At 41.6% G+C, this 25,313-nt stretch overlaps 1 protein-coding gene across 1 annotated transcript in view; it reads left to right on the forward strand.

Moving 5' to 3' along the window:
• Positions 1-2,084: 2,084 nt before the first annotated feature.
• GPNMB (glycoprotein nmb) overlaps positions 2,085-25,313 on the forward strand; it is a 28,698-nt gene continuing 5,469 nt past the window's right edge. The window contains exons 1-8 of the mRNA XM_010587216.3: positions 2,085-2,263; positions 9,582-9,734; positions 10,434-10,577; positions 12,698-12,871; positions 16,831-16,989; positions 17,311-17,622; positions 22,404-22,502; positions 23,261-23,348. Of these exons, the coding sequence (XP_010585518.1) occupies positions 2,194-2,263; positions 9,582-9,734; positions 10,434-10,577; positions 12,698-12,871; positions 16,831-16,989; positions 17,311-17,622; positions 22,404-22,502; positions 23,261-23,348 (1,199 nt within the window). The 5' untranslated portion in view covers positions 2,085-2,193. The remainder of the gene's footprint in view (positions 2,264-9,581; positions 9,735-10,433; positions 10,578-12,697; positions 12,872-16,830; positions 16,990-17,310; positions 17,623-22,403; positions 22,503-23,260; positions 23,349-25,313) is intronic.

Genomic DNA, 25,313 nt, shown 5'->3' on the forward strand with positions numbered 1-25,313 from the left:
GCTACTAACCAAAAAGGTTGGCAGTTTGAATCCACCAGCCGCTCCTTGGAAATCCTATGGGGCAGTTCTGCCCTGTCCTATGTGTAGGAATCGACTCAACAGCAATGGGTTTGGGTTTTTGGTTTTGCTTAAAAACACCAGGCTGAACTGAGAACTTCCTAAAATTAAAGGCACTAATTCCTCTGCAGTCTGCTGTGACTCCTGGGTATGACTCCGGGTGGCTGCTGTCATCATCAAGTCTCAGGGACTACAGCCACTGCAAGGGGCTATCAGAAACTAAGATGCTTCCAGGCAATTTGGGATACTTCTCAAAGGATGACTTTTTTTTTTTTTACTCAAAGGATGACTATTACTTGCCCTCTCGACACCATTTCGAAACAGAATAATCATGTTTACAATACCAAATAATTGAGATGTTTTCATTCCACCAATGAACTACTTCAAAAGTTTTTCACACTATGGTTTTATTAAAAAAGAAAGAAAGAAAACCAGCTTTAGGACATTCCTTATCCAAAATACGTCTGTATCTGAGTCCTACACAAATTAAATTACTTGGAAACACTGGTGGCGTAGTGGTTAAGCGCCACAGCTGCTAACTAAAGGTTGGCAGTTTGAATCCGCCAGGCGCCCCTTGGAAACTCTGTGGGGCAGTTCTACCCTGTCCTGTAGGGTCGCTATGAGTCGGAATCGACTCGACGGCACTGGGTTTGGTTTTTTGGTTTGGTATATATTGTCAACTATTGGTTATCAGAACAAGTTGCTGTTGAGTCAATTCTCATTCATGGTGACTCCATATGTGTTTCAGAACTGTGCTCCATAGGGTTCTCAGTGGCTGAGTAATAAGTTTGCTTCACTGTTTTGCCCTTCATATTTGCTTCAAAACCTGTACAAGAAGTTCTAAAGAGCTGTATGTGGCCTCAGGGTGGGAAGTTGGCCTCTCCTGCTCTGTGGATTTCGGGCTATTTATTCCTATTCCTGGAAACCCTGGTGGCGTAGTAGTTAAGTGCTACGGCTGCTAACCAAGAGGTCAGCAGTTTGAATCCTCCAGGCGCTCCTTGGAAACTCTATGGAGCAGTTCTACTCTGTCCTATAGGGTCGCTATGAGTCAGAATCGACTTGAAGGCAATGGGTTTGGTTTTTGGTATTTCTGTTCCTCATTTAGCACAACTGAAACGTAAACCAATACCCCAGGTTTTACCCCCACCCTCAAGCAGGACTTCTCTGTGTACCAAATATGATCATGTGGATGTGCTTTAGAAAGGTTCACAAGCAAGAAAATGTTCATGGTGCCACGTTTTCTGCTTATATTGTAACTAGAAATGATTTTACTTCATAAAAATCATGTTCCAGGCAAGCCTTTTTTAAAAAAAAAAAAATTTAATGCCTGCTCTCTATAAAATAAAATGTGCAGTATGTTTTGTGCAGTTGCCCCCAAGGGATTCAACACATAAATGCTTTTGAGAACAGTTACTAAAAATTATCCAGGTTGTTCCAAAAGTTATTGGGAATTGCACAGATATCCTAAATGCGCTTTTGGGTAAATTTCTCAGCAGCTGGAGGCATGTGTATCCGTTTCAAGCACATTCCTGGCACAATATATATGTCATTACCCATATATGTATCCCACGATTTCAAGTGATTGATACACATCCCCTGCCCCATGTTTGTCTCCTCTTGAGGGAAGGCGACGGACAAGCATTGGCTAGCACTGGGTGGACCTGGCCATCTAAATTCTAGAAAAAGATCCATAATGTGATATCTCAACATGAGCTGGGTGAGTGAGTCAGTGAAGGACAAAGCTGCCATCATAAATGGATAATCAATAAGGTTGCAGAATTGGGATTTTATTTAGTGGAGGGAGTTTAACAGAGTCCATAGGAAAGGAAGTTCCCCCAAAACTAGTAAATGAGGAATCGCAACATTGAAATGGTATGCGTGGAAAAGTAAAGTAAAGTAAACAAATCGTTGCCAAGAGTGAGTGAGTCACAAGCACATGAGTTGTAAGGGGTTGAACTCAAGAGACCAGATCAGGCAACACTGCTTAATACCATCACATGATGTGCCCCGAGGCCTTGTATTTAACTGAAATAAGGAGTGGGGCTCCGCAGAGGCCAGAGGACTATTGTGCCGGGAGCATAGGGCCAGAGGAGTTAAAAGTTAAACCTGGATTGCTTGAGTCTGTGAGAATTCGGCATGGAATGTTTCCACTGTTTCCTGGGATTCCTGCTTCTGGCTGCAAGACTGCCACTTGACACCGCCAAACGTGAGTAACTCTCCCTTTCTGTGTTTAACCATTCCCTGGCTATCAGCTGAAGCAACAGGAGTAACGATGTCCTCTGAGCCAGAATTTGGACTGCAGCTCCTCAAGAAGGCTTCATGGCCTCCTCACCTGTTTCTTCTGGAAACCTTTCGGAATGCTGAAACTATTATAGCAAAATGCCATCGGCTTCATTCTTGGCTTCAGGTTCATAGAAAGTAAAAACCACGGAGTCTTCTCTTACCGACCTTTGTTTCCACTATGATTGCCACTCACCCTCCTGCTAGACAGCAGGCTTGGGTGAGGGGCACAGTCTCTAGCCCCAGAACAAAGCGACTCTCCTGACTAAGCTTCCTCTGGGTTCCTATCCAACAAGGAAGAAGCCTCAGATGAAATGGGGCCCAAATCTGGAGACACGCACTCTAATAGCCCCAACTCGGAAACTGTTTCTAATCCTACTGCTCTTCACAGACCTGTGGGAAGCTGTTGCCCTTAGTGAGGTCATGGAGAGAAAAGCCCAAGCCCAAGCCATGGTTCTCTACCCAGGTTATGTGTAGTTAGAGGCTGGAGGATTTTTAACAGTGATGATGAAATCAGAATCTTTGGAGGTAGGGCCGGGGCATCCCTGTTTAAAAAGCACCTCTTGTGATTTGAATGCACAGCTAAGGGTGAGAACCCTGGGCCAGAGCACAGCCCACTCGTCCAGTGCAGGGAACAGGTGGGGATGGCAACCCCCATCCTCCAGGTAGAGTTTGTGGAGTGGGAGAAGGATGTGCCTTGTACCTCACCCAGAAGGTTCACTTTACCCCACTCCAATACGGTAGTGACATTCGCTAGTTGAAAAAAAAGTTCAGGGGGTCTTGATTCTACCAGACCACTCCATGGGGAAGAGATGAGCCCAAGAGGAAACTCTGCTTCTCAGCCCAGACGAGGTAGGACTGAGAAGGGACCAGCATCTACCTAGGGACCACCATGTGTCAGGCTGCTGCACGTATGTTATTCAGGTAATTCCCACAACCACCTTAGTGGAGCAGATGTTCTTCTCTTTATAGTTAACAAGTAAAACCATGAGCTCGGGTCTTGCTTCTCACCTGCTGAGCCCAGGCTGGAGAGAGGAGGAGGGTGAACATCGGCCTGGGCAGCTTGTGCACCCCTTCCTTTCACTCTTTCACCCTGTGGGAAAGCAAAGTCCTTTAATCAGGTTGCCCTTACAGAGTTGGAAGTTCCCGGGTGGTGCAAACTGCCTGTGCACATCTACTAACCAAAAGGCCGGTGGTTCAAACCCACCCCCTTGGCCCCACAGAAGAAAGGCCTGGCAATCTGCCTCCATAAAGATTTCAGCCAAGAAAATCCCACCTAGCTCTGTTCTACTGTGTAACACATGGGGTGGCCATGAGTCCCAATCAATTCCACTGCAAAGGGTTTGGTTTGTTTTTTTGCAGAGTTGCATCAGGGGCTGGTGGTGATGGTAGAAAGAAGAAGAGCTGGGGAGACACCGGTAGCCCTGGAGCCCGCAAGGAGGCCGTGCCTCTTGCTGCACTGGTCGGGGGGAAGGGGGGTGCCTCGAGAGGCCGAAGGGAGGCGGAGGTGGGAACTAGAGGCAGAGGAGGAGGGGGTCTGCAAGGCGGGGCGGGCGGACATAAGCGGTGGGGTGGAAGACAGAGGAGGCTGGGCCCCGGCATTGGTGGAGGAGTGGAGTAAAGGAAGCGGGAGGGGTGCGGTCGCTTTTGCTTGCAGCCGCCGAGGCCTGGATCACGACCCTGGCCCGGGAGACTCTCTCCCCCGTCCCCGCCTTCTTCTTATCTCCTCCGACTGAGGCTCGGAAAAGACCCCAGATTCTGGACGCGGGAGCCCAAACACAGGCCATGCGGCAGGCTGGTGCTAGGGCCTGGAGAGCGGCCGCCCGCGCACCCCAAAGGAAACTGACGACCCCCGTGCCTGCGGGGCCGCTGTGCCGCACACGTCTTGTGATTATCCCGTTTTACAGATGAGAAACAGGCCATGGAGAGGGCAAGTAACTCGCCTCAGGTCACACAGCTAGTAAGCGGAAGAGGTGGGCTTCCATCCCTACCCTTGTCCTTACAAGGGTTTGAAGTTGGACAGACTTGGGTTCCCGGCCAACCGGGGGACTGGGCCACAAAGTGATCCAGCTTCGCTGAGCTTTCGTTTCCTCATTTGCAAAACTGGGTATAAGGTTCTTGTGAAATGCGTGAGATCAACTAACAAAGTTCTAGGTATGAAAGACATGTTGTTGTTAGCTGCCGTGGAGTCCCCTGACTCATAGCGACCCCATGTGTTGCAGAGCAGAACTGCTCTATAGGGTTTTCTTGGTTGTAATCTTAGTGGGAAAGCCCTGGTGATGTGGTTAAGCACTACAGCTGCACTCCTTGGAGGTCCAGTGCACCTGGTGCTCTTTGGAAACTCTGTGGGGCAATTCTACACTGTGCTGTAGGGTTACTATGACCCTGGCAACGGGTTTGGTTTTTGTTTTAATCTTTGTGGAAGCAAGTTGCCTGGCCTTTCTTCCGAGGTGCTGCTGGGTGGGTTACAAAGGCAACCTTTGGTTAGTAGGAGCACAAACCACTTGTGCCACCCAGACTTTCATGGGCCACACGCATGGTAGCAATTGTTACTGTCTGACAGACCTGCATCCGCCCTCACTGTACCTCCCAGTACAGACTCCCCTAGGGTCTATAGTCCCAGCAGATAGAGGGAACAGATGATTGACAGGTCAGTGGGAGATGGGACACCTAATTCAAGGCCATCTTCTCTCTACCATCATCACTTTGCTCTGCTCAGTAAAGCAAGTTAGCCAGAGCTGGAATCCTGGCTGTCAGCTTGAGAGTATCCCCAACCTGTTAGACTGTGTAACCAAATCTGGACATTCTTGGCTTTGCTTTGCCAGACTAAATATTCTGGCCAGGAAAAAAAAAAGAACTGGTAGGATTTAGCAATGTATCAAACACCAAGGGATTTTTTGCCACACATCCTACATTTTCCAATCACAGAAACCCATTGCCATCGAGTCAATTCCAACTCATAGTGACCCTATAGGACAGGGTAGAACTGTCTCATACAGTTTCCAAGGAGTGCCTGGATTCAAACTGCTGACCTTTTGGTTAGCAGCCGTTGCTCTTTAACCACTACACCACCAGGGCTTCCTTTCCAATCATAGCCCTGGTATGAAGAAGAAAGGAGAAGGTGTTGACAAAGCAGTTAATGAGCAGCTTCAGCCACCACCTCTCCCCTTGTGAACATAGTAGGGAGCCCAAAGTGTACAAGGAAAAGTCACAGGGTTGGTTTTATTTTTTAATTCAGCATTTTATTTTGAGATCATTGTAGATTCACATGCAGTCGTAAGAGATAATACAAAGAGATCCCATGTGCCCTTTCCCGGTGGTGACATCTAGCAAACGATAGTACAATATCACAACCAGGATATAGGCATTGATACGGTGGAGACAGAACATTACCTTGACCCCAAGGATCCTTCGGGTTGGTCTTTTATATCCACAACCATTTCCGTCCCTCCTCCCGGGCCTCCCCAACCCCGACCTCTGGCAACCACTAATCTGCAATTTTGTTACCTCAGTAGTGTTATATAAATGGATTCATACAGTACAAAGCTTTGGAATTGGCATGTTTCACTCAACATAATTCCCTGGAGATTCATCCAGGTTGCTGGTGTGTGGAAGGTTTGTTCTTTTTTTATTACTGAGGAATAGTCCGTGGTATGGATGTACCGCAATTTGTTTAATCGTTGACCCACCGAAGGACATCTGGGTTGTTTCCAATTTAAGGCTTTATGAATAAAGCTGCTGTGAACATTAGTGCACAGATTTTTGTGTGAATATAAATTTTCATTTCTGCGGAATAAATGCCCATGAGTACAGTTGCTCAATTATGTGCTAATTCCATGTTTTGTTTTATAAGAAACTGCTGAACTGTTTATAAGAGTGGCTATACTGCTTTACTTCCCACCAGTAATGTCCAAGGGATCCAGTTTCTTTGCATCCTCACCTCCATTTGGTGGTGTTACTCTTGTTTTATTTTAGCCATTCTGATAGTTGTATAGTGATATGTCATTGTGGTTTTAATGTGCATTTTCTAAATGGCTAATAATGTTAAACATCTTTTCATGTTTTTATTTGCCATCTGTATATCCTCTTTGGTGAAATGCCTGTTCATGGTCTTTTGTCCATTTTCTAATTGGATTGTTTTTTGTTTTTTACTGTTGTGAACATTCCTTACATATTTTAGTTACTAATACTTTGTTGGATTTGTGGTTTGCAAATATTTTCTCCCTGTCTGTAGCTTGTCTTTTCATCCGTTTGTTGAAAAGGCTATCCTGACTCCATTGAATATTTTTTGCGCCTTCATCAAAAATCATTTGGGCATATGTATGTGCAGCTATTTCTGGGTTCTCTGTTCTATTCCATTACCCTAGGGATCCATCCCTTGTCACCCTCCTTTTAAGTCTGTATTTTTCCTTGACTTCTGACATTTAAAATCAGAGGAGAGGTCTATGTGTTGATGGTGTTTCTGGAAACACTGACTTTCATTCAGATCTGAGGAAGAGGGAGACTCTAGGAACAGTGGGAAAAACTGGTTCTAGGCATCAAATACGTGAATGTTCATTTTCACTTGATGAAAGGGGACCCTGGGAGAATCATATCACTTCTGCAGGCCTGAATTTCTTCATTTATAAAAGGAATGGGTTTGAACTAAACAATCCTCCTTCTCTTCAGATGGAACATTCTAAACCATCCTATGACTCAATTCAAGTGAATTTTCAGTTGTAAATATTTATCAACATGTATTTCTTTTCTTCACTTAGTGTCTGTGTCCAAACAGGAACAGTCTCACAGAGTCACAGGAGATTTGGTTTTTGTCTGATTTGAAGGCCCAGAGAAGGCACGTGGCCTGAGGCTTAGTAACAGAATCACGGCTAGAAATCATTCTGAGACTCCTGGTCCAATGTTCTTTTCCATACCATCTGCCTCCTTTATAAGAAGAGAACTATGACTATTAGACATAGGAAAAGAAGGAAGAGGTTAGATGGAATTCATTCAGTATGACTTCTCTAAGCACCTACTAAACACCACACCTTGTGGTAGGCCTCTTCCAGGATTTAATAAAAGAAGACAGAGTCTCTGGCCTCTAGTTTCCAGGAGTTCATAGCTAAGCCAAGACACAAGACCATAAAAATTGATGAGAAGACAGTTTAAGACAGTATATGATTAGGAGATGGCTGAGTGCTATAGAAAATTTTGCTTTTGGCTGTGAGTAACAAAATACCCAAAGACACTTTCTGTTGCACACAGTCAGTCCAGAGGTAGGCAGTGCTAGAGGAGCAGCTCAAGGACATCACCAAGGACTCTGTTTCTTTTCATCTTTCCATGATGCCACCCTTGATGTGTTGGCTTACTTCCTCAGATTTGTGCCTTATGGTTAAATATTGCTGCCACAGCTCCAGGTATTGCATCATTACACTGCCATCTCAAAAATCAATTTTGAAGGGGAAAAATGGCATTTATTCTCACATGTGTCTTTTTATAATTTAGGATTACCTCTCCCAGAAGCCACCAGCATGCTTCCTCTCAGTTCCCATTGGCCAGGATTTCATCACCTGTTCCTACCCAAACTTTAAGGGAAGCTGGGAAAGTGAGACTCTGGAATTTTGAACTGTTGTAGTAGAAATTCTGCCAGCAAGGAGAAAACAAAGAGGAGGGATAGAGGCAGGAAGTGGCTGCTAAGTAGCAAAGTGTGCTGCAATCCTCAAAGAAAGGAGAGACTATGTGACTACCAGCGGCCATCTGCGAGAAACCCACTTTAAATAAAATGCATATAGGTTAAAAGTAAAAGAATGGAAAAAGATACACCATGTAAACACTAAGCATTAACATCAAAGTATTCTTTAAATCTAGGAATATCACCGTGGATAAAGAGGGCCAATTTGTAATGGTAAAGTAGATTTAACAATTCTAAATGTATATATACCTAACAGCAGAGCTTCAAAATATTCAAAGGAAAAACTGACAGAACTGAAAGTGGAAATACTAACATCCAGAATTATAGGTGAAGATTTAAATGTTCCTCTCTCAGTAATTGAACTAACAAGAAAACAGAAGATCAATAGGGATATATCAAAATCAAGCCAAACCTGTTGCCGTGGAGTCAATTCAGACTCATAGCGACACTATAGGATGGAGAAGAAATGCCCCAATAGGATTTCCAAGGGCATAATTTTTATGGGAGCAAACTGCCACATCTTTCTCCCTTGGAGGGCAGGTCGAGTGCTGGTAGGCTCAAACCGCCGACCTTTTGGTTAGTAGCGGTTAGTGGCCAATCACTTTAACCACTGTGCAACCAAGACTTGAAAAACACTATCAACCAACCCAAAGTAAATGACATACTTGTCCATGGAACATTCACCAAGACAGACCATATGCTAGGCCATAAAAAAAGTTAGGTTGTTCAGCAGTGGACTTCCGGGTACTGGTATGTATCTCAGAATCCTGAAGCCATTACTGTGCCTGCCATTTCTTTGGCTGAGTGAACAGTTGAGGATGGAAAAAGATAGAAAAACTGGTCTGAAGATAACCTGCATCAGTGTTTTCTGGTGCTATTGTATCGAACTCCAAATATTCAAAGGATATATACTGAGAAACAAAATAATGGCTAAGAAATGCCAACCTTCAAAATTTTACTTTGATTGAATTTAAAGTACATAAAGAGATAGGGTCTGAATGCTTGTATTCAAGATATTTCTGGTAGTCTTTTTTTAAAAAAAGCACCTCTATTTACTTGACAAAGATGCCCTCGTGGTGCAGTGGTTATGTGCTCGTTTGCTAACTGAAAGTTTGGCAGTTCGAACCCACCAGCCTCTGGAGAAAGATGTAGCAGTCTGCTTCTGGAAAGATTAAAAAAAAAAAAAAAACCCAAACCCATTGCCGCTGAGTTGATTCCTACTCCTAGTGACCCTATAGGACAGAGTAGAACTGCCCGGCAGAGTTTCCAAGGAGCGCCTGGTGGACTCAAACTGCTGATCTTTTGGTTAGCAGCTGCAGCACTTACCCACTACACCACCAGGGTTTCCCTATGAAGATTACAGCCTTGGAAACTCTATGGGACAGCTCTGCTCTGTCCGATAGGGTCACTATGAATCGGAATCAACAGGAATGGGTTATTTACTTGACATATTGGAAATATCACGCATATACTTCCCAACCTTGCAAAATGAATGTTCCTTTCATCACTGTTAGATAAGTACTAAATGAGGAATAGAATAGACAATTAATTTGTTTTTCAAATATTGATACAGGATTCCATGAAGTGCTGAGCGATGAAAGACCTTCTGCTTATATGAGGGACCACAACCAGTTAAGTGGCTGGTCTTCAGATGAAAATGACTGGAATGAAAAGCTCTATCCAGTGTGGAAACAGGGAGACTCTAGGTGGAAAAACTCGTGGAAAGGTATATCACAAGATTCAACCCAAACCACTGTAATTTCCTATTTAGGTAACTCTTGAGAACGTAGAGCCTTTTAGATTACATGAGAGCACTCTAGTTACCAGATGGAACGGCACCTGGATTTGGCAGTCTTTCCTCTACCCCAGCATTATCACTTTCTAAGCCACAGGAAAATGTTTAATCTCCTTAGAAATATTCAGTCTGGTAACTTAGTATAATTTGGAAAATGAACAGGTTTAGCCTTAAACCTAGCTAATGCAGTAATAGCCATTTTCCGATCTGTGGCTCCAAAGCATTGCTTTTGACAATGTCAAAGCTGCAGTTTATGGGAAAGCAAATATCTCTCCATTTACATAGAATAAGTCCTTCAGTGAATGGTTTGAGATTTCAGACAGAAACCTTTAAAACCAGTCTCCTCAATCCAATTAAGCAGAAGTTTTATTATTGTAAATAAATGTTCTTTCTATGATTAGAGAAGTCTTTAACTGGTCTAATTTACTTTTTTTTTTTAACTCATCTTCTTGAACGTTGTACTCTGAAAGCTGAAGTTAACAGGGACCCAGGAAAAAATTTAACGTATTATAAAGAGGTATTTGGATCCTATGGTCCTTATTAGTAGATTTAATTTTTCTTTAAATGTTTATTTGTCAGTGAAAGGAGAAAGAGATGCTTGATCACTGATCTCCATTTTTGATGCCCTAGGAGGCCATTTGCAGGCGGTCCTGACCAGTGACTCCCCAGCACTGGTAGGCTCAAATATAACATTTGTGGTGAACCTAGTATTCCCCCGATGCCAAAAGGAAGATGCCAACGGCAACATAGTCTATGAGAAGAACTGCAGAAACGGTAAGGAATGCTAGTCGTGTCACAAGAACATGAGTTTTGTCTCATAACTACTAGAGACCCATCTCATTAACCTCAATGCTCGCAAGTACATCTGTCAGTGTCGCATGCTGCTGTTGTCCTTCCATAGCCTCCTCCTCAAAATGCCTGACAGCCCCTTCATCAACATCAATGTCAGTCAGACCTCCTTCAGCAAACTGGTGGCTCTCAGCTGCTTGGAAGTCTCTTCAAACGCCATATTGTCATACCCACCTTTATCTTAGTGTGCAGTGGCATATACCTAGGGATTCTTGGATTATGGGCTACTCAAAGACTAGATAATTTGACAGATTTTTGGCAATCATTTTAATTTCTGTGCAGGAGTATTAAGCAAATGTTAAATGGCTAGCACAAATACTAAAGTGTGTATATTTTGTGTTGCTTTGTTCTGTGTTTGTTTTGTGTTACATGTGAGCTCTTCTTATGTGTTTAAAAACACAAGTGAGCACATTTAAATTACCTGGTTAAAGTTGTACATTCCCTAAAAACAGAGCTAATTACTGAGATTTTGCTGATTGAAAACTGTTAAATGCATATATAGTCTGACTTCCAAATTTTATTATTTAGAATTTTTATTAAAATGTTGATATATTCATTCCTTATCAATTTATCTCCTTGCAATGAGGAAAACATTACATTCTGTATAGAAAGGGTTTGACATTTAAAAATGTTGTGCTTAATATTTCATAGTATTTTTTTCAAAAAAAGCTGAATCTTCTAATTGTTTCAAGTGACGATCTAGCCATCTGAGTACTTTTACAGTGAAAGAGTCTTTGTGATATATGAAAATTTTAATAAAATGTCCATCACCACTAAAAGGAACTAGGGCTCTTTAAAGAAATGGCTGATTCCAGGTCTAAGGTGAGCCCAGAAACAAGGAAGTGCTCAAAGACAATGGTGTCACATTAAAAGGACACAGGAGCCAGCTTGACAGGCTTCCACTGGCCATATTTGGGACCATTTAAGAATCAAACAAGAATAATGACTAATAGATTGATGAAAAAGACTCTTCAAAAAAGTCAATGACTGTTATCTAATGGGTATAGAGTTTCTGTTTAGGATAATGAAAAATTTTGGAAATAAATAGTGATGATAGCTGTACAGCATTGTGAATATAATTAATGCCACTGAATTATGCACTTTAAAACAATTAAAATGACAAATAATATGTTCTATATGGTTTACCACAATTAAAAAAAATTAGTGCCATGAAACACAAAACAGAGTGAAAGGGTTGTTCTAGATGAAAAGTTATTGATCATGGCTTGTTTAAAATGAGAAATTTGATACATACGGAAAAGTAGAAAGCAGAGTGTACGTTGAGTACCTAAATACTCTCTACCTAGATTTAACATTTTGCCATATTTGTGTGCACTCGTGTGTGTATTTCTTTTCTGTATCGTTTGAAGAGACATAATAGCCAAATGTGGAAACCCTGGTGCTATAGTGGTTAAGTGCTACGGCTGCTCACCAAAAGGTTGGCAGTTCGAAGCCACCAGGTGCTCCTTGGAAACTCTATGGGGCAGTTCTTCTCTGTCCTGTAGGGTCAGTATGAGTCAGAATTGACTTGATGGCAGCGGGTAGAATAGCCTAATGCAGTTTGCAAAACCTGACTGGACTGTGGTAGGGTGGTAATGGTGTTGGGGTTTTGTAGAACGCCCTTATACTTTGGAGGTACGTGCTGAATTCTTTGGGAATGGCGAGACAGGATATCAAATGATTCAGGAAAAAAAAAAAGAAAGAGTATGCCAAAATAAAAAGACAAAGCACCCTTCAGTTTGGTTTGAATATGTTTGTGACTTGGAGACTCAATATGAAAATAAATATTGTATTGATTAGTATCTCCAGATTGAATTTATCTGAATAAATGATTTATATAAAACTTTTTATTGAAATATAACACATATGCAGAAAAGTGCACATGTTATAAATACCATCTAATTAATTCTGGATGTTAGATTTTTAGATGGCTGACTATATTTAAACTGATTATGAACGAATATTTAAGTGTTTGATTCGGGAGCCTCATCATTGGGCATCCTGAGTCTAGACACCAATCGCGGCTTGCTTCTTTCTCTGTTTAGATACTGGTTTGACTCCTGACCTGTATGTTTACAACTGGACTGCCTGGACAGAGGATGGTGACTGGGGAAATGACACCAACCAAGGCCATCACAACGTTTTCCCTGATGGGAAACCTTTTCCTTACCCCTCTAGATGGAAGAAATGTAAATTTGTCTACCTCTTCCACACACTTGGTAAAACTTTTTTTTTCCTCCATATTTCTCTCTTGATTCAATCCACTTCAAGAATTAAAAAAGTGTATCAATATTGATTAGTATCAGTGCGTCATTATCAACACATCAATTTGACCTCATTATCTGCCCCAAATGGCCATTTAATTGCTGGCTAAACTCCAATGAATAATTCAGGTAATTTTGTCCCCATAATAACAAAATAATGTTTTATCTTATCTCCTTTGGGCACATTGAAATATGTTTGATTGACTGCGTGCTTGGACGGTTTTCCCCTTTCAAAAGCCAACAGTCATTTTCTAGACCATCTGCACATGGTGGAGGAACAAAGATGGATTCTTTACAGTCTACGTGCATGGTTAGACTTTTCCAAGCCCCCTTAGACTTTTCCCCACTATCTTAGTTATCTAGTGCTGCTATAACAGAAATACAACAAGTGGGTGACTTTAACAATTTTTTTCTCGAAGTTTAGGAGGACAGAAGTCTGAATTCAGGGCACCAGCGCTAGGGGAAGGCTTTCTGTCTCTGTCAGCTCTGGAGGAAACTCCTTGTCTCTTCTGAGCTTCTGCTCCTGGGCAGTCTTCCAGTGGCTTGGCATCTCTCTTTCCCCATCTCTGCTTTTCACTTTTTTAATCTCTTTTATATCTCAAAAGCAATTGACTGCAGACCATCCTACACCAATCCTGCCTTAGTAGCATAACAAAGAAAACCCATTCCCAAATGGGATCATAACCACAGGCCTAGATGTTAGGGTTTACAACACATATTTTGGGGGGACACAGTTCAATCCATAACCCGTACCTGTCCTTAAATTTTTAACCTTCTTCTCTTTTCTTACTCTATGATTGCGAATTTTAACACAGAGAATATAACAACACTTAGCCTGTTAACTTTCTTTAGCTTGGGTGGAGGGTGGGGGATAAAAATAAAATCTTGGTTAGCCTTGCCAAATTTCCAGGACACCAAAGAATTAAGGGAAAAAAAAGCAGATTGAGCTCTTTTTTTGAAAACAGATTTACTCAGTTTTTTTTTTTCCTGTCTTAAACAGTAATGTAAAATGCTAACATTTATTTATCTGAATGGCACATGAGTGAGCATTTTTTAACTTATTTTATTTTTTATGTTCTTAAAAGAATTTTTAAAAATTAAACTTGGGCACTCTGTGGAGCCCTGTTGGCATAGTGGTTAAGCGTTTGGCTGCTAACCAATCGGTCACCAGTTTGAATCCACCAGTTCCTTGGAAACCCTGTGGGGCAGTTCTGCTCTGCCCTTTCGGGTCACTATGAGTCAGAATTGACTCTACAGCAGAGGGTTTGCTCTTTGTAGAAGATCTGGAAAATGCAGAAAAGTACAAAGGATAGATAAAAACCATCCAAAATTAACCACAGAATTGTCATCATTAACATGATGGTGTTTTCTTTATTGATATTTCTTGATTCAGATTATAGTGTATATACATTTTTGCTTAATATAATGAGCATTTTAATATATCATTAAAGTCTGTTTTTACATAGTAATATTCCACAGTGTAGAAATAAAATAATCTAACTATTCCAATCTTCTTTGCCACAGTCAGTCCTCTTACCTTTTTTTTTTTTTTTTTAACCACAAATGGAACTCACTTGATTTTATTATTGGTGAATCGATTATCTTTAGGAAGAGCAAATTTAGGTTATTAGAAAGGCTGTTATTAGTTTAAAATATCACCAGGTGCCAAGTATTTGAAAACTCCTACCAATAGAGCAGCCTCCAGTTTTCTAAATGTTTTTGCCTTCATAAATTACAGAAAACTCCTTTTTCTTAAATTAACCTATTTATAGTCCAAAACAAAATATTAATAATACACATCAGTTGAACAAAGTACAAAATATATCAAATATTATGTATTAACTCTGTGTGCATCTATTCAAATCGGTTGCCTTAAAGTTGACTTCTTTTACGATGACATCACGTCCCTCTCAGTCAACTCAATAAATGTCACAATGTCTTTGGCCTGTCACTCCTATGGCAGAATTCTGACAGTTTGCATGATGTCACTTTCACTAACACACACTTCGGTTTCTTTTTAGCCTGGTTAACATTCCATTAACCTAAAATGTCTTTATTTAGAATCAGCCCTTGCCCAGAAATTGCTCTGTTTCTAACACAACTGTTCTGAATTTCCATCTTCCCCAAAGTCTCAGAGTTAACTGATATTCTTCCTCAACTAGTCTTGCCTCTGTGGCCTCGCCCCTCAGTGCCGGAGCTAACATTTTCCTCATGTATGACAAACCCACCACAACCTCCAACAGAACTGCCCCTGCATCTCAAGGTGGAGGGGGATTCCAAAAACATATCCCTGCTTTTCTGACATTTGTCACTGTGTGGTAAACATGGTTCTCCAAACGTCCCCTGACAATACCCATACTTGCCAACGGCGGATCTCTGCGGGGCACCATGATAGGATTAAAGTCCAGCTACCAAGTAGCAGTTAGATTGGAGGAAGGTTAGAGAAAAAAAAAATATGACTAAAGGGCATCCTAGAAATATGTTTATGGGATTGCTCCATTCTTTTTCATATCTACCACCTTCTACTTCTTTTTCATCATTTACCGCATTTTTATATAGAAATACTGTCAGAAAGTCTGGAGAATCCCAGTCTCTTAAAAAAGAGCTGCTTAATAATATGGCTGAAATAGCAATGTTGTTATAATGGGTAACATTATAGTTACCTATAATAAAAACCTATAGTAGATATATTACATAAAATTAGAGATATAGATACACTATCCCATTGCTGATCCCAATTCATGGCCGCCCCTTGTACTACAGAGTAGAACTGCTCCGTAGGGTTTTCTTGGCTGTAATCTTTACAGAAGCAGGTTGCCAGGCCTTTCTTCCATGGCACTGCTGGGCGGGTATAAACTTTAGGCTAGTAGTTGAGGGCAAACCATTTGCACCACTCCCCCCCCTCCATTTGCCATCGCGTCGATTCAGACTCATAGCAACCCTATAGGATAGAGTAGAGTGGTCCCATGGGGTATCCAAGGAGCAGCTGACAGATTCAAATTGTCAACCTTTTGGTTAGCATCCATAGCTCTTAACCAGTGACATAGATAGTGTCATAAATTGAATTGTGTCCCCCCAAAATATGTGTCAACTTGGTTAGGCCGTGATTCACAGTATTGTGTGGTTGTCCTGCATTTTGTGATGGTAATTTTATGTTAAAGAGGATTAGGGTGGAATTGTAATCCCCTTACTAAGGTCACATCCCTGATCCAATGTAAAGGGAGTTTCCCTGGGGTGTGGCCTGCTCCACCTTTTATCCCAGGGTTCTTGCGTGGAGAAGCTCCTAGTCCAGGGGAAGACTGACAAGGAGGACCTTCCTTCAGAGCCAACATAGAGGGAAGACCTTCCCCTGGAGCTGATGCCCTGAATTTGGACTTTTAGCCTACTTTACTGTGAAGAAATAAATTTCTCTTTGTTAAAGCCATCCACTTGTGGTATCTCTGTTATAGCAGCACTAGATGACTAAGACAGGTAGTGATAATAAATAATATAGTTTGGTTTTTTTTTTTTTGGATAAATAAATTTAACTCCCTTGGATGCTTCACCATGACATTAAATGTTGTCCACAGGGAAAAGAAAAAGAAGTATTTTAGGTGCCAAATCACGTATTTATAGAGTATTTATTTGTAAACTAAAGACTGGCTGTATTATCCCACTAAACAGCTCGTATCATTTTAAGATATATACAATTACATTTACATAACTTGTGGCTTTGTTTCGTAAAGCTTTACATAGAAATGAGCACTAGGCCATCTTCCTTTCTGAAACAGCGAGGACTATATTCACATCCTGCTTTTCCCTCCCCAAAGCAATCTTTTCTAAGTGGCGGTCGCTAGTCTTTAAGAAAGAAAAACTTCCTGTAACGATCATGTGATATAGCCAATAACTGAAAATGTCCATTCTCTTAATTAAAGGCCAGTATTTCCAGAAATTGGGACAATCTTCAGCGAGAGTTTCTATAAACACAGCCAATGTGACACTTGGCCCTCAACTCATGGAAGTGGCTGTCTTCTTTAGACGTGGTCGGACATTTGTACCGATTGCAAAAGTTAAGGATTTGTATGTGGTAACAGGTGAGTGATATGAACTCTAAGTTAACTGAGAATAAAATACTTCCTGCTGGAGTTATTAGTGGGCTAAGAAAGGGTTTGAGCCAAGTGTTCTGGATTAGATTAGGATTCACCTGGGCTCCTTCCCAAATTTGTACATTTAATTATAGGATTCCATCTGTTTTCCAGAGTAATTTCGGAAAACTGGAAAAATTAAATATGAAAAAGGAAAATCATGTTGAATAATCCCTAATTTTAATATTTTTAACCTAAAAGCACCATTGAAGTCCTCCACTTAAAATCAAGCAACCATGTATTCTTTCCTTTTTTTAATGTGTCTTTTAGATCAGATTCCTGTATTTGTGTCTATGTTCCAGAAGAATGATCGAAATTCATCTGATGACATCTTCCTCAGGGGCCTCCCCATTATATTCAATGTCCAGATTCATGATCCTAGCCACTTCCTTAATGAGTCTGCCATTAAATACAAGTGGAACTTCGGGGATAACACTGGTCTGTTTGTTTCCAACAATCACATTTCGAACCACACATATGTGCTCAATGGAACCTTCAGCCTTAACCTCACCGTGCAAGCTGCAGTGCCTGGACCTTGTGCTCCTCCTTCACCCAGACCTCCAAAACCCACCTCTTCTTTAGGTAAGCTTTTTCCAGGTAATCTTTGAGGAGGTCTCCTTAACAGCTAAAACATATTCACATAGGTTGTATTAGGTGCCTTTGAGTCGATTCTGACTCATAGTGACCTCATGTGACAGTAGAACTGCCCCATAGGGTTTTCTAGGCTGTAATCTTTGTGGGGGCAGATCTCCAGGTCTTTCTTCCACAGAGCTGCTGGGTGAGTTCAAACCACCAACCTTTCAGTTAGCATACAGCACTTAATTGTTTAAAAAAAAAAAAAATTTTTTTTTTTTTATTAGATCCCTAGTTAAAAGGATTGTGTAGAGGCTCTGCAATGATTTCATTCTGTACCTGTTGATTTTTTTTTTTTTATTTGACCATTTACCTTATTATTGACTTGGAAAAGTTCTTTATATATTCTAAATTTTTTCCTGTTATTTTTATTTTTTTTTTTAAGTTGTGGTTTAGGTGAAAATTCCCAGAGCAAATTAGTTTCTCATTAAACAATTAATATACGTATTGTTTTGTGACATCTGTTGCCAACTCCGTGACATGCCAACACTCTCCTCTTCTTGACCTTGGGCTCCTTATTTCCATTCGTCAAACTTTCCTGTCCCATCCTACCTCCTTGTCCTTGCCCTGGGCTGGTGTGCCCATTTAGTCTGGTATGCATGGCTGAACTATGTGTCTTATTGTTTGTTTTATAGGCCTGTCTAATCATTGGCTGTACCTCTTGATTTTTTTAACCACTTAATCATTATTTTGAGCCTTTAGAACATGGAAGCAAGGAGACAGTGTTTAAAGCCATTTTGTAAATAGAATTTGGTGACTCATATAAAGCTCTTGGAAACCCTGGTGGCGTAGTGGTTAAGTGCTATGGCTGCGGACCAAAGGGTCAGCAGTTCGAATCCTCCAGGTGCTCCTTGGAAACTCTGTGGAGCAGTTCTACTCTGTCCTGTAGGGTCGCTATGAGTTGGAATCGACTTGACGGCACTGGGTTTTGGTTTGGATAAAGCTCTTTGGAGCCCTGGTGGTATAGTGGTTGAGAACTTGGCTGCTGGCCAAAAGGTTGGCAGTTCGAATCCACCAGGTGCTCCTTGGAAACCCTGTGGGGTAGTCTGCTCAGTCTTACAGTGTCACTATAAGTCAGAATCAACTTGAGGACAATGGGCTTGGTTTATTTATTTATTTTTGTATAAAGCTCTTTAAGAACCCTGATGGTACAGTGGTTAAAGTGCTCGGCTAATCAAAGGTCCGTGGCCTGAACCCACCAGCTGCTCTGTGAGAGAAAGATGTGGCAGTCTGCTTCTGTAAAGATTTCTGTAAAGCCTTGGAAACCCTACTGGGGCAGTTTGAGTCAGAATGGACTTGACTGCAGTAGGTTTGGTTGTTTTGATTTATATGCAGATGCTTTCCCCCTTGTAGCCCATCACATTTCTGTTTGTCCCCCATATTTCAGAGCTACGAGAAGACACATTTACCCCTGTGAACGTTCAGGCCCTCCCCACTTTCCTCCCTTCTCCTCCTACATTTCTTTCTCCACCCCCCTTCTCCCTCCCTCCCCTGCCCCCGCCACCCAGTTTTAAGTGAAAACAAAGCCACACTTGAAACCAGTTTCCAAATGGCCAAAGAAAGAACGCACCTTGAGAGTATTTCTGGCGTTAGCAAGCTGAAAAGACCCCAGACATTAAAATTGTCCTGGATATAAAGCATAATTAATTAAATCCCACCTCCTATTAATAGTATATGAGGACATTCAAAAAGTTAAGAGTCCACTTTGGGAAGGGTTAGCATCCATCCGTTTCTCCTCCCCACAGTATTACTACCCTTCCCCACTTGGCCCCTTAATAGAGTTCAGCACCTCAGAATCAGGGGGTGATAATAGGCTGACATTCTCTCACTGGTCCCAAGAGGGCGCCATGACCAAGCCCTGAGGGAACACTCCATCTTGATCTAACCTTTTAGTAATAAAATGAGATCTTGTTAAATCAGGTATATCTAAATCAAGACACTATCAGGCATTACTTCTGATTTTTATTAATTCTTTTTTTAAATGTTTTAAATTCCAAAATTAATGCACGTTCTTTAATAGAAATTCATGCAATATAGAAGCCTAGAGTAAGAGGTGAAAGTCCCTTTCACATCCTCCCAAGAGTTAACCACTGTTAATATCTTCAAGTATTTCCTTCCAGGTGTTTTTCTATGCATTTATAAACTAATATAAATATATATAACCAAAAAAACCAAACCCAGTGTTGTTGAGTGATGCCAACTCACACCAACCCTATAGGACAGAGCAGAACTGCCCCATAGGGTTTCCAAGCAGTGGCTGGTGGATTTGAGGTGCCAACCTTTTGGTTAGCAGCCAAATTCTTAACCGCTTTGAGGTACACCAAGCCCGTTGCCATGGAGTTGATTCCAACTCATAGCAACCCTACAGAACAGAACAGAACTGCCCCATAGGGTTTCCAAGGAGCACCTGGTGGATTCGAACTGCTGACTTTTTTGGTTAGCAGCCTTAGCTCTTTACCACTACACCACTAGGGTTTCCACTGTGCCATCAGAGCACTATAAATATTTATAGATTGTGTTGTTTGGGTTTTATGAAAATGGGTTCATGCTATAAATATTGTCCTATAACTTGCTTTTATTCACTTAACAAATATAGACATTTTTCCATTGTCAGTACATATAAATTTATCTCATTTTATTCAATAGGTACGTATAATTATGGATATAATATAATTTATTTAGCCATTTTCTTCTTGATGGATGATTAGGTTAATTCAGTTTCAGTTACGAATGCTACTGCATTGAGAATCTTTAAACATATAACATAATTCTGGTTCTGTAGGAGAACCAATTTTTTATCTACAAGTATTTATGTCTTCCTTAAAATAAGGGGCTAGGTATAAAATTTTTTTTAAATTACAGAGCCTTTAACTTTTGCACCTAGAAATTCCTCGATGATGAAAGGAATCAATGTTAGTCTGTTTTGAATAGCATGTTTAGTAAGCTAGCTTGTTTTTCTTAGAAGCTACTTATATTATAAAAATCAAAAACCAAACCAAACCCATGGCCGTCGAGTTGATTTTGACTCATGAGCGACCCTAAAGGACAGAGTAGAACTGCCCCATAGGGTTTCCAAGGAGCGTCTGGTGGATTCAAACTGCCGACCTTTTGGTTAGCAGCCGTAGCTCTTAACTACTGTGTCACCAGGGTTTCCACTTACAGCACATGTAAAAATATATTTAAGCCAATGAAAATGTATTTGAAATTTCTGTAATTATTTTCTCTATGTCAGACCATAAGATAAAAGATATATAATTACCTTATTAATTAGTTAAGTTTTATGGCAAAGGGAAACTTCCCAGTCTTAGATAAAAGTGTAAGATCAAGCATAATCAATCCCAAATGCCTTAAAGCAACTATGAGGTATGGAGGAAAGGTGGGAATAAGTAATGGGACCCATAGAGAAAACAGGAGTCGGACCATGACTTAAAAAACAGAAGTAGGGTGGGACACTTGTTCTCTAGAAGAGAGAGGATTTTCAGCTATACAGGCCATATCAAGGTGCTTGAATTAGTGAACACGGGATTATTATTCGGCCAAAAAATTGTATTCTCTTTGCTTTGGTAAGTGGCTTCATTATAAAGCACAGCCATAATCAGAAACCAAATGCAACCACCAGAGTGAGACAGAAGCAGTTAAAGAGGCAACTCAGGTTGATGATTAAATCGTAGGGTAGAGAGGTGTGCGTTATTTTTAAGTCACAGAATTCTCTTTCCTCTGATTTTTCAGACTTAAGTGAGTAAATCTGAAAAACAACCTTTGTAAGACTTATGTTGATCAGCACTATATATATAGTGCTATATATATATATGTATAACTTGTTGCCATCGAGTCAATTCCGACTCGTAGCAACCCTGTAGAACAGAGTAGAACTGCCCCATAGGGTTTCCAAGGAATGGCTGGTGGATTCCAGCTGCCAGTCTTTTAGTTAGCAGCTGAGCTCCTAACCACATACACACATACATATGTTCTAGCACATTCATATACATAGATGTATATAGATGTATATTACTAGAAGAAAAGAGGAAACCCTGGTGGTGTAGTGGTTAAGAGCTAAGTCTGCTAACCAAAAGGTTGGCAGTTTGAATCCTCCAGGCACCCCTTGGAAGCCCTATGGGGTAGTTCTACTCTGTCCTTTAGGGTCGCTTTGAGTCAGCAATGGGTATGGGTGGGAGGAAAAGAAACAGATCTTTATTAACTTACTTATGTGGCAGACATGAGAGACATGTTTTACATACATTTTCTCATTTAAGCTTCACGGTTCCACCCTAGGAGGTCAGTATTATCCCTATTTTACAGGAAGCAGATTGAGGTACAGATAGGTTAAATGATGCACCCAAAGTCTGCAACATCTAAAAGCAAGAGGAGCTAGAATTTGAGCCCAGAATATCTGACTCAAAATTATCTATCATGGTAGGCTTTATTTCATTGTGATTAGTTAAATCGCATATTTAAATACGGTTTCTACCTTTCATTTGTTTCCTGTGTTTAAACAAGCTATGAAACTGTATTTACTTACCTAATTTAGCAATTATAACCGTAACAGCCCTCACATCTATGTGAATCATTACCCATTTAGATCAGACTTCTGCAGCAATTTGAACAGTAAAGAATTGTTGATGGTATTGTAAAGAGCAGACAAAAAATGTTCTGATTTTTGGTAATATCACGCACATCTCCTTTTACTTACGTAGCAACTACTCTAAAATCTGATCTTTGAAATTCTTCAGGTCAAGCTGGTGACAACCCCCTGGAGCTGAGTGAGATTCCTGATGAAAGATGCCAGATTAACAGATATGGTTACTTTAGAGGCACCATCACAATTGTAGGTAAGGCTGAAGACCGGCAGGGGAAGGACGTGAGAATCCATCTAAGGCTAACTCCAGAGAGGTAGAGGTGGGGATCAGGGGCCCCCACTGCCTGTCAGAGGAGATGCCACTCTGTCCTAGCATGTGGGTTCTTACCTGCCTTTCCTGGCCCTCCTTAGATACCCTGATGGAAATGAGCCTTATATGAGGCACACGGATGTCACAAGCCTGCCCTGGGCCAGGCTCTGGCCCTCCGCCTCAGCAATGGGAATGAACGAGGGGGCTGGAGGAAGGCCAGTATGGAGCTCCTACAGCTTCAGTCCTTCCTCTAGCTAATTTTCACAATGTATGTACAAAAGGGGAATGGACAGGGTCACCACACATTGCCTACAGAAAAAATGGGTGGAGTAGAAACTCAAGCTGTGATCCCTGGGGCAATGGTTCCACCTGAGAGAAACCCTGAGCTTGGGGCTGCACCGCTCCTGAGGCCTAACATTTTCCTGAGCCACCTGTCCAGAGGGTGCTGCTTTCTAAGGAATATACAAGCTTTGGAAATAAAAATCTAGTTTGGACTGAAGACAGCTCAGTTTGAATTTAGAAAATGCTGCATGGGCATATATCCAAAGCTATGGGGATAGATTCCTGGATCCAGGGTGTTTGAAAATTTTGGTGAGAAAGTGGTCTCTGTTTTACTGTTTGACCTTCTGCTTTGTTAAGGTGTGGTTGGCTTTGTTTCTGTTGTGTCCTGATGTGTTTTCCTGTGGGGGTTGTTTTGTTAGAGCGAATCCTAGAAGTTAACATTGTCCGGATGACAGTGCCACAGCCTGAAGACTCCGTGATGGACTTTGTCGTGACCTGCGAAGGGACGTGAGTACATTGTCGAAGGTGGAGGGATGGGTCAATGTGAGGACCCCAGGTCAAACCAAAGGCCTTTACCACCACTATAAGACAGTAGAACTGCCCCATTGGGTTTCCAAGGAGCAGCTTGTGGATTTGAACTGCCAACCTTTTGGTTTGTAGCTGTAGCTCTTAATCACTGTACCACCAGGGCTCTCTCCCCTTCTAAGTGAATTTAAATTCCTAATTGGTCAGCAATACAAGTCAACGAAGGACTTACGAAAGTGCGCCCCAAAGTGCTAGCAAGCATGCACTTGTTTGGCTAGATTTGAGAAATAACCATTACCCTGGTGGTATAGTGGTAAAGTGCTATGGCTGCTAACCAAAAGGCTGGCAGTTCAAATCCGCCATGTGCTCCTTAGAAACTCTGTGGGGCAGTTCTACTCTCCTGTAGGGTCGCTGTGAGTCAGAATAGACTTGACGGCAGTGGGCTTGGCTTGGTTTTTAACTGGTAAGTTGAAAAATAATTATCATACTTGCTTGAAAATTTACTATGCTCTAAGCACTTTCCATCTGTGATCACACTGAGCCCTCACAACAGTCCTTTGAGAATCCTCATTTCACAGATGAGGCACCTGAGGCACACAATGATTACAGAACTTGCCCATGGATAGAGCGCGGGTCACGGGCCTGCCATCTGGCTCAGAACCCTGCTCTTGAGCTCCCTGCAGACCCCTCCTAAGTGGGCGGGGCCCCGCTGTGGAGCTGTGTGCTAGTGTTAATAGCAATACCTGCTAATCCTGTCTTTCTTTATGATTTACAATACTCTTTCTAATGCACTGTGTATCATGAGTATAATAAGGAGTCCCTGGGTGGTTGCTGTGAGTCAGAATCGAGTTGACAGCAGCGGGTTTGGTTTTTTTGGTTGGGTGGTAGAAACGGTTACCGCACTCAGCTGCTAACCAAAAGGTTGGAGGTTCAGGTCCACCCGGAGGCACCCAGGAGGAAAGGCTGGTGATCTACTTCCAAAAAATCAGCCATCAAAAACCGTGTGGAGCACAGTTCCGTCTAACACAAATGGGATTTCCATGAGTTGGAATTAACTCGACAGCAACTGGATTTTTATATATATAATAAATGAAATATAAATTAATTAATATGTGAATAATATACCAATGAACTAATTAAATATACTCCACAAAGTAACTAATTTACATATATATAAATTAATGAAAATGTATGTATATGTATGTGTGTGCGTGTAAATCAAAATAATGGGACAGTATGTGACCTTTCTGGTAGAAAGGAACAGCTAAGAATTGCCTAGCCAAGGAGAGGAGTAGAGTGAGGATGGCAGAAAATAGTGTTAAACGATGATGACACGACTATGACTGAGGAGTTAAGCTGCTGCAAGAGGCCAGGGCCTTGTGAGAAGAGAGACTATTGGCACCCCAGACCCTGATCAGATCCAAATCCCAGCTTGTCTATCCATCCAGGAAGTTTGTCCAGAAGTAAAGCAGTGACTAAAAGAGTCATGCCATGGCCAGGTAGCCTAGTGGTTACAAGAACAGTTGAGTCCAACAACCTTTGTTCAAATCCCAGCTCCACTTCTAACTGGGAGTGTGACCTTGGGCTAGTTACTCCCCCTCCCCAAGCTGGTTTGTCACATGTTAAACTGGGGTAATAATACTTTCCTCATAAGGTCATTAACAGGAATAAACAGGATCATGTAATATATTTAAACTCAGGGCGTAGCACATAAAAAACAGCTGTGGTTGCTGCTGTTGTTGGTACATCTCCCCAGGAACCCAAGCAGGGCAGACTCTGGCATTTAATAAAAATCTTTGCCTAATGCCTTCTAAGCCATCTTGGGGACTCTAGGGAGCCAACTGTAGAGGGAATGACTTGAGCTTTGCACAGCTTCCAACAGCCCCTTGCCTTGGGGGTGATAATTTCTTCCTCTTCCACCCACAAGGACTCGTCTTCCTGAAAATA

Source organism: Loxodonta africana, chromosome 8, assembly GCF_030014295.1.
Source record: "Loxodonta africana isolate mLoxAfr1 chromosome 8, mLoxAfr1.hap2, whole genome shotgun sequence".
Taxonomy (NCBI): domain Eukaryota; kingdom Metazoa; phylum Chordata; class Mammalia; order Proboscidea; family Elephantidae; genus Loxodonta; species Loxodonta africana.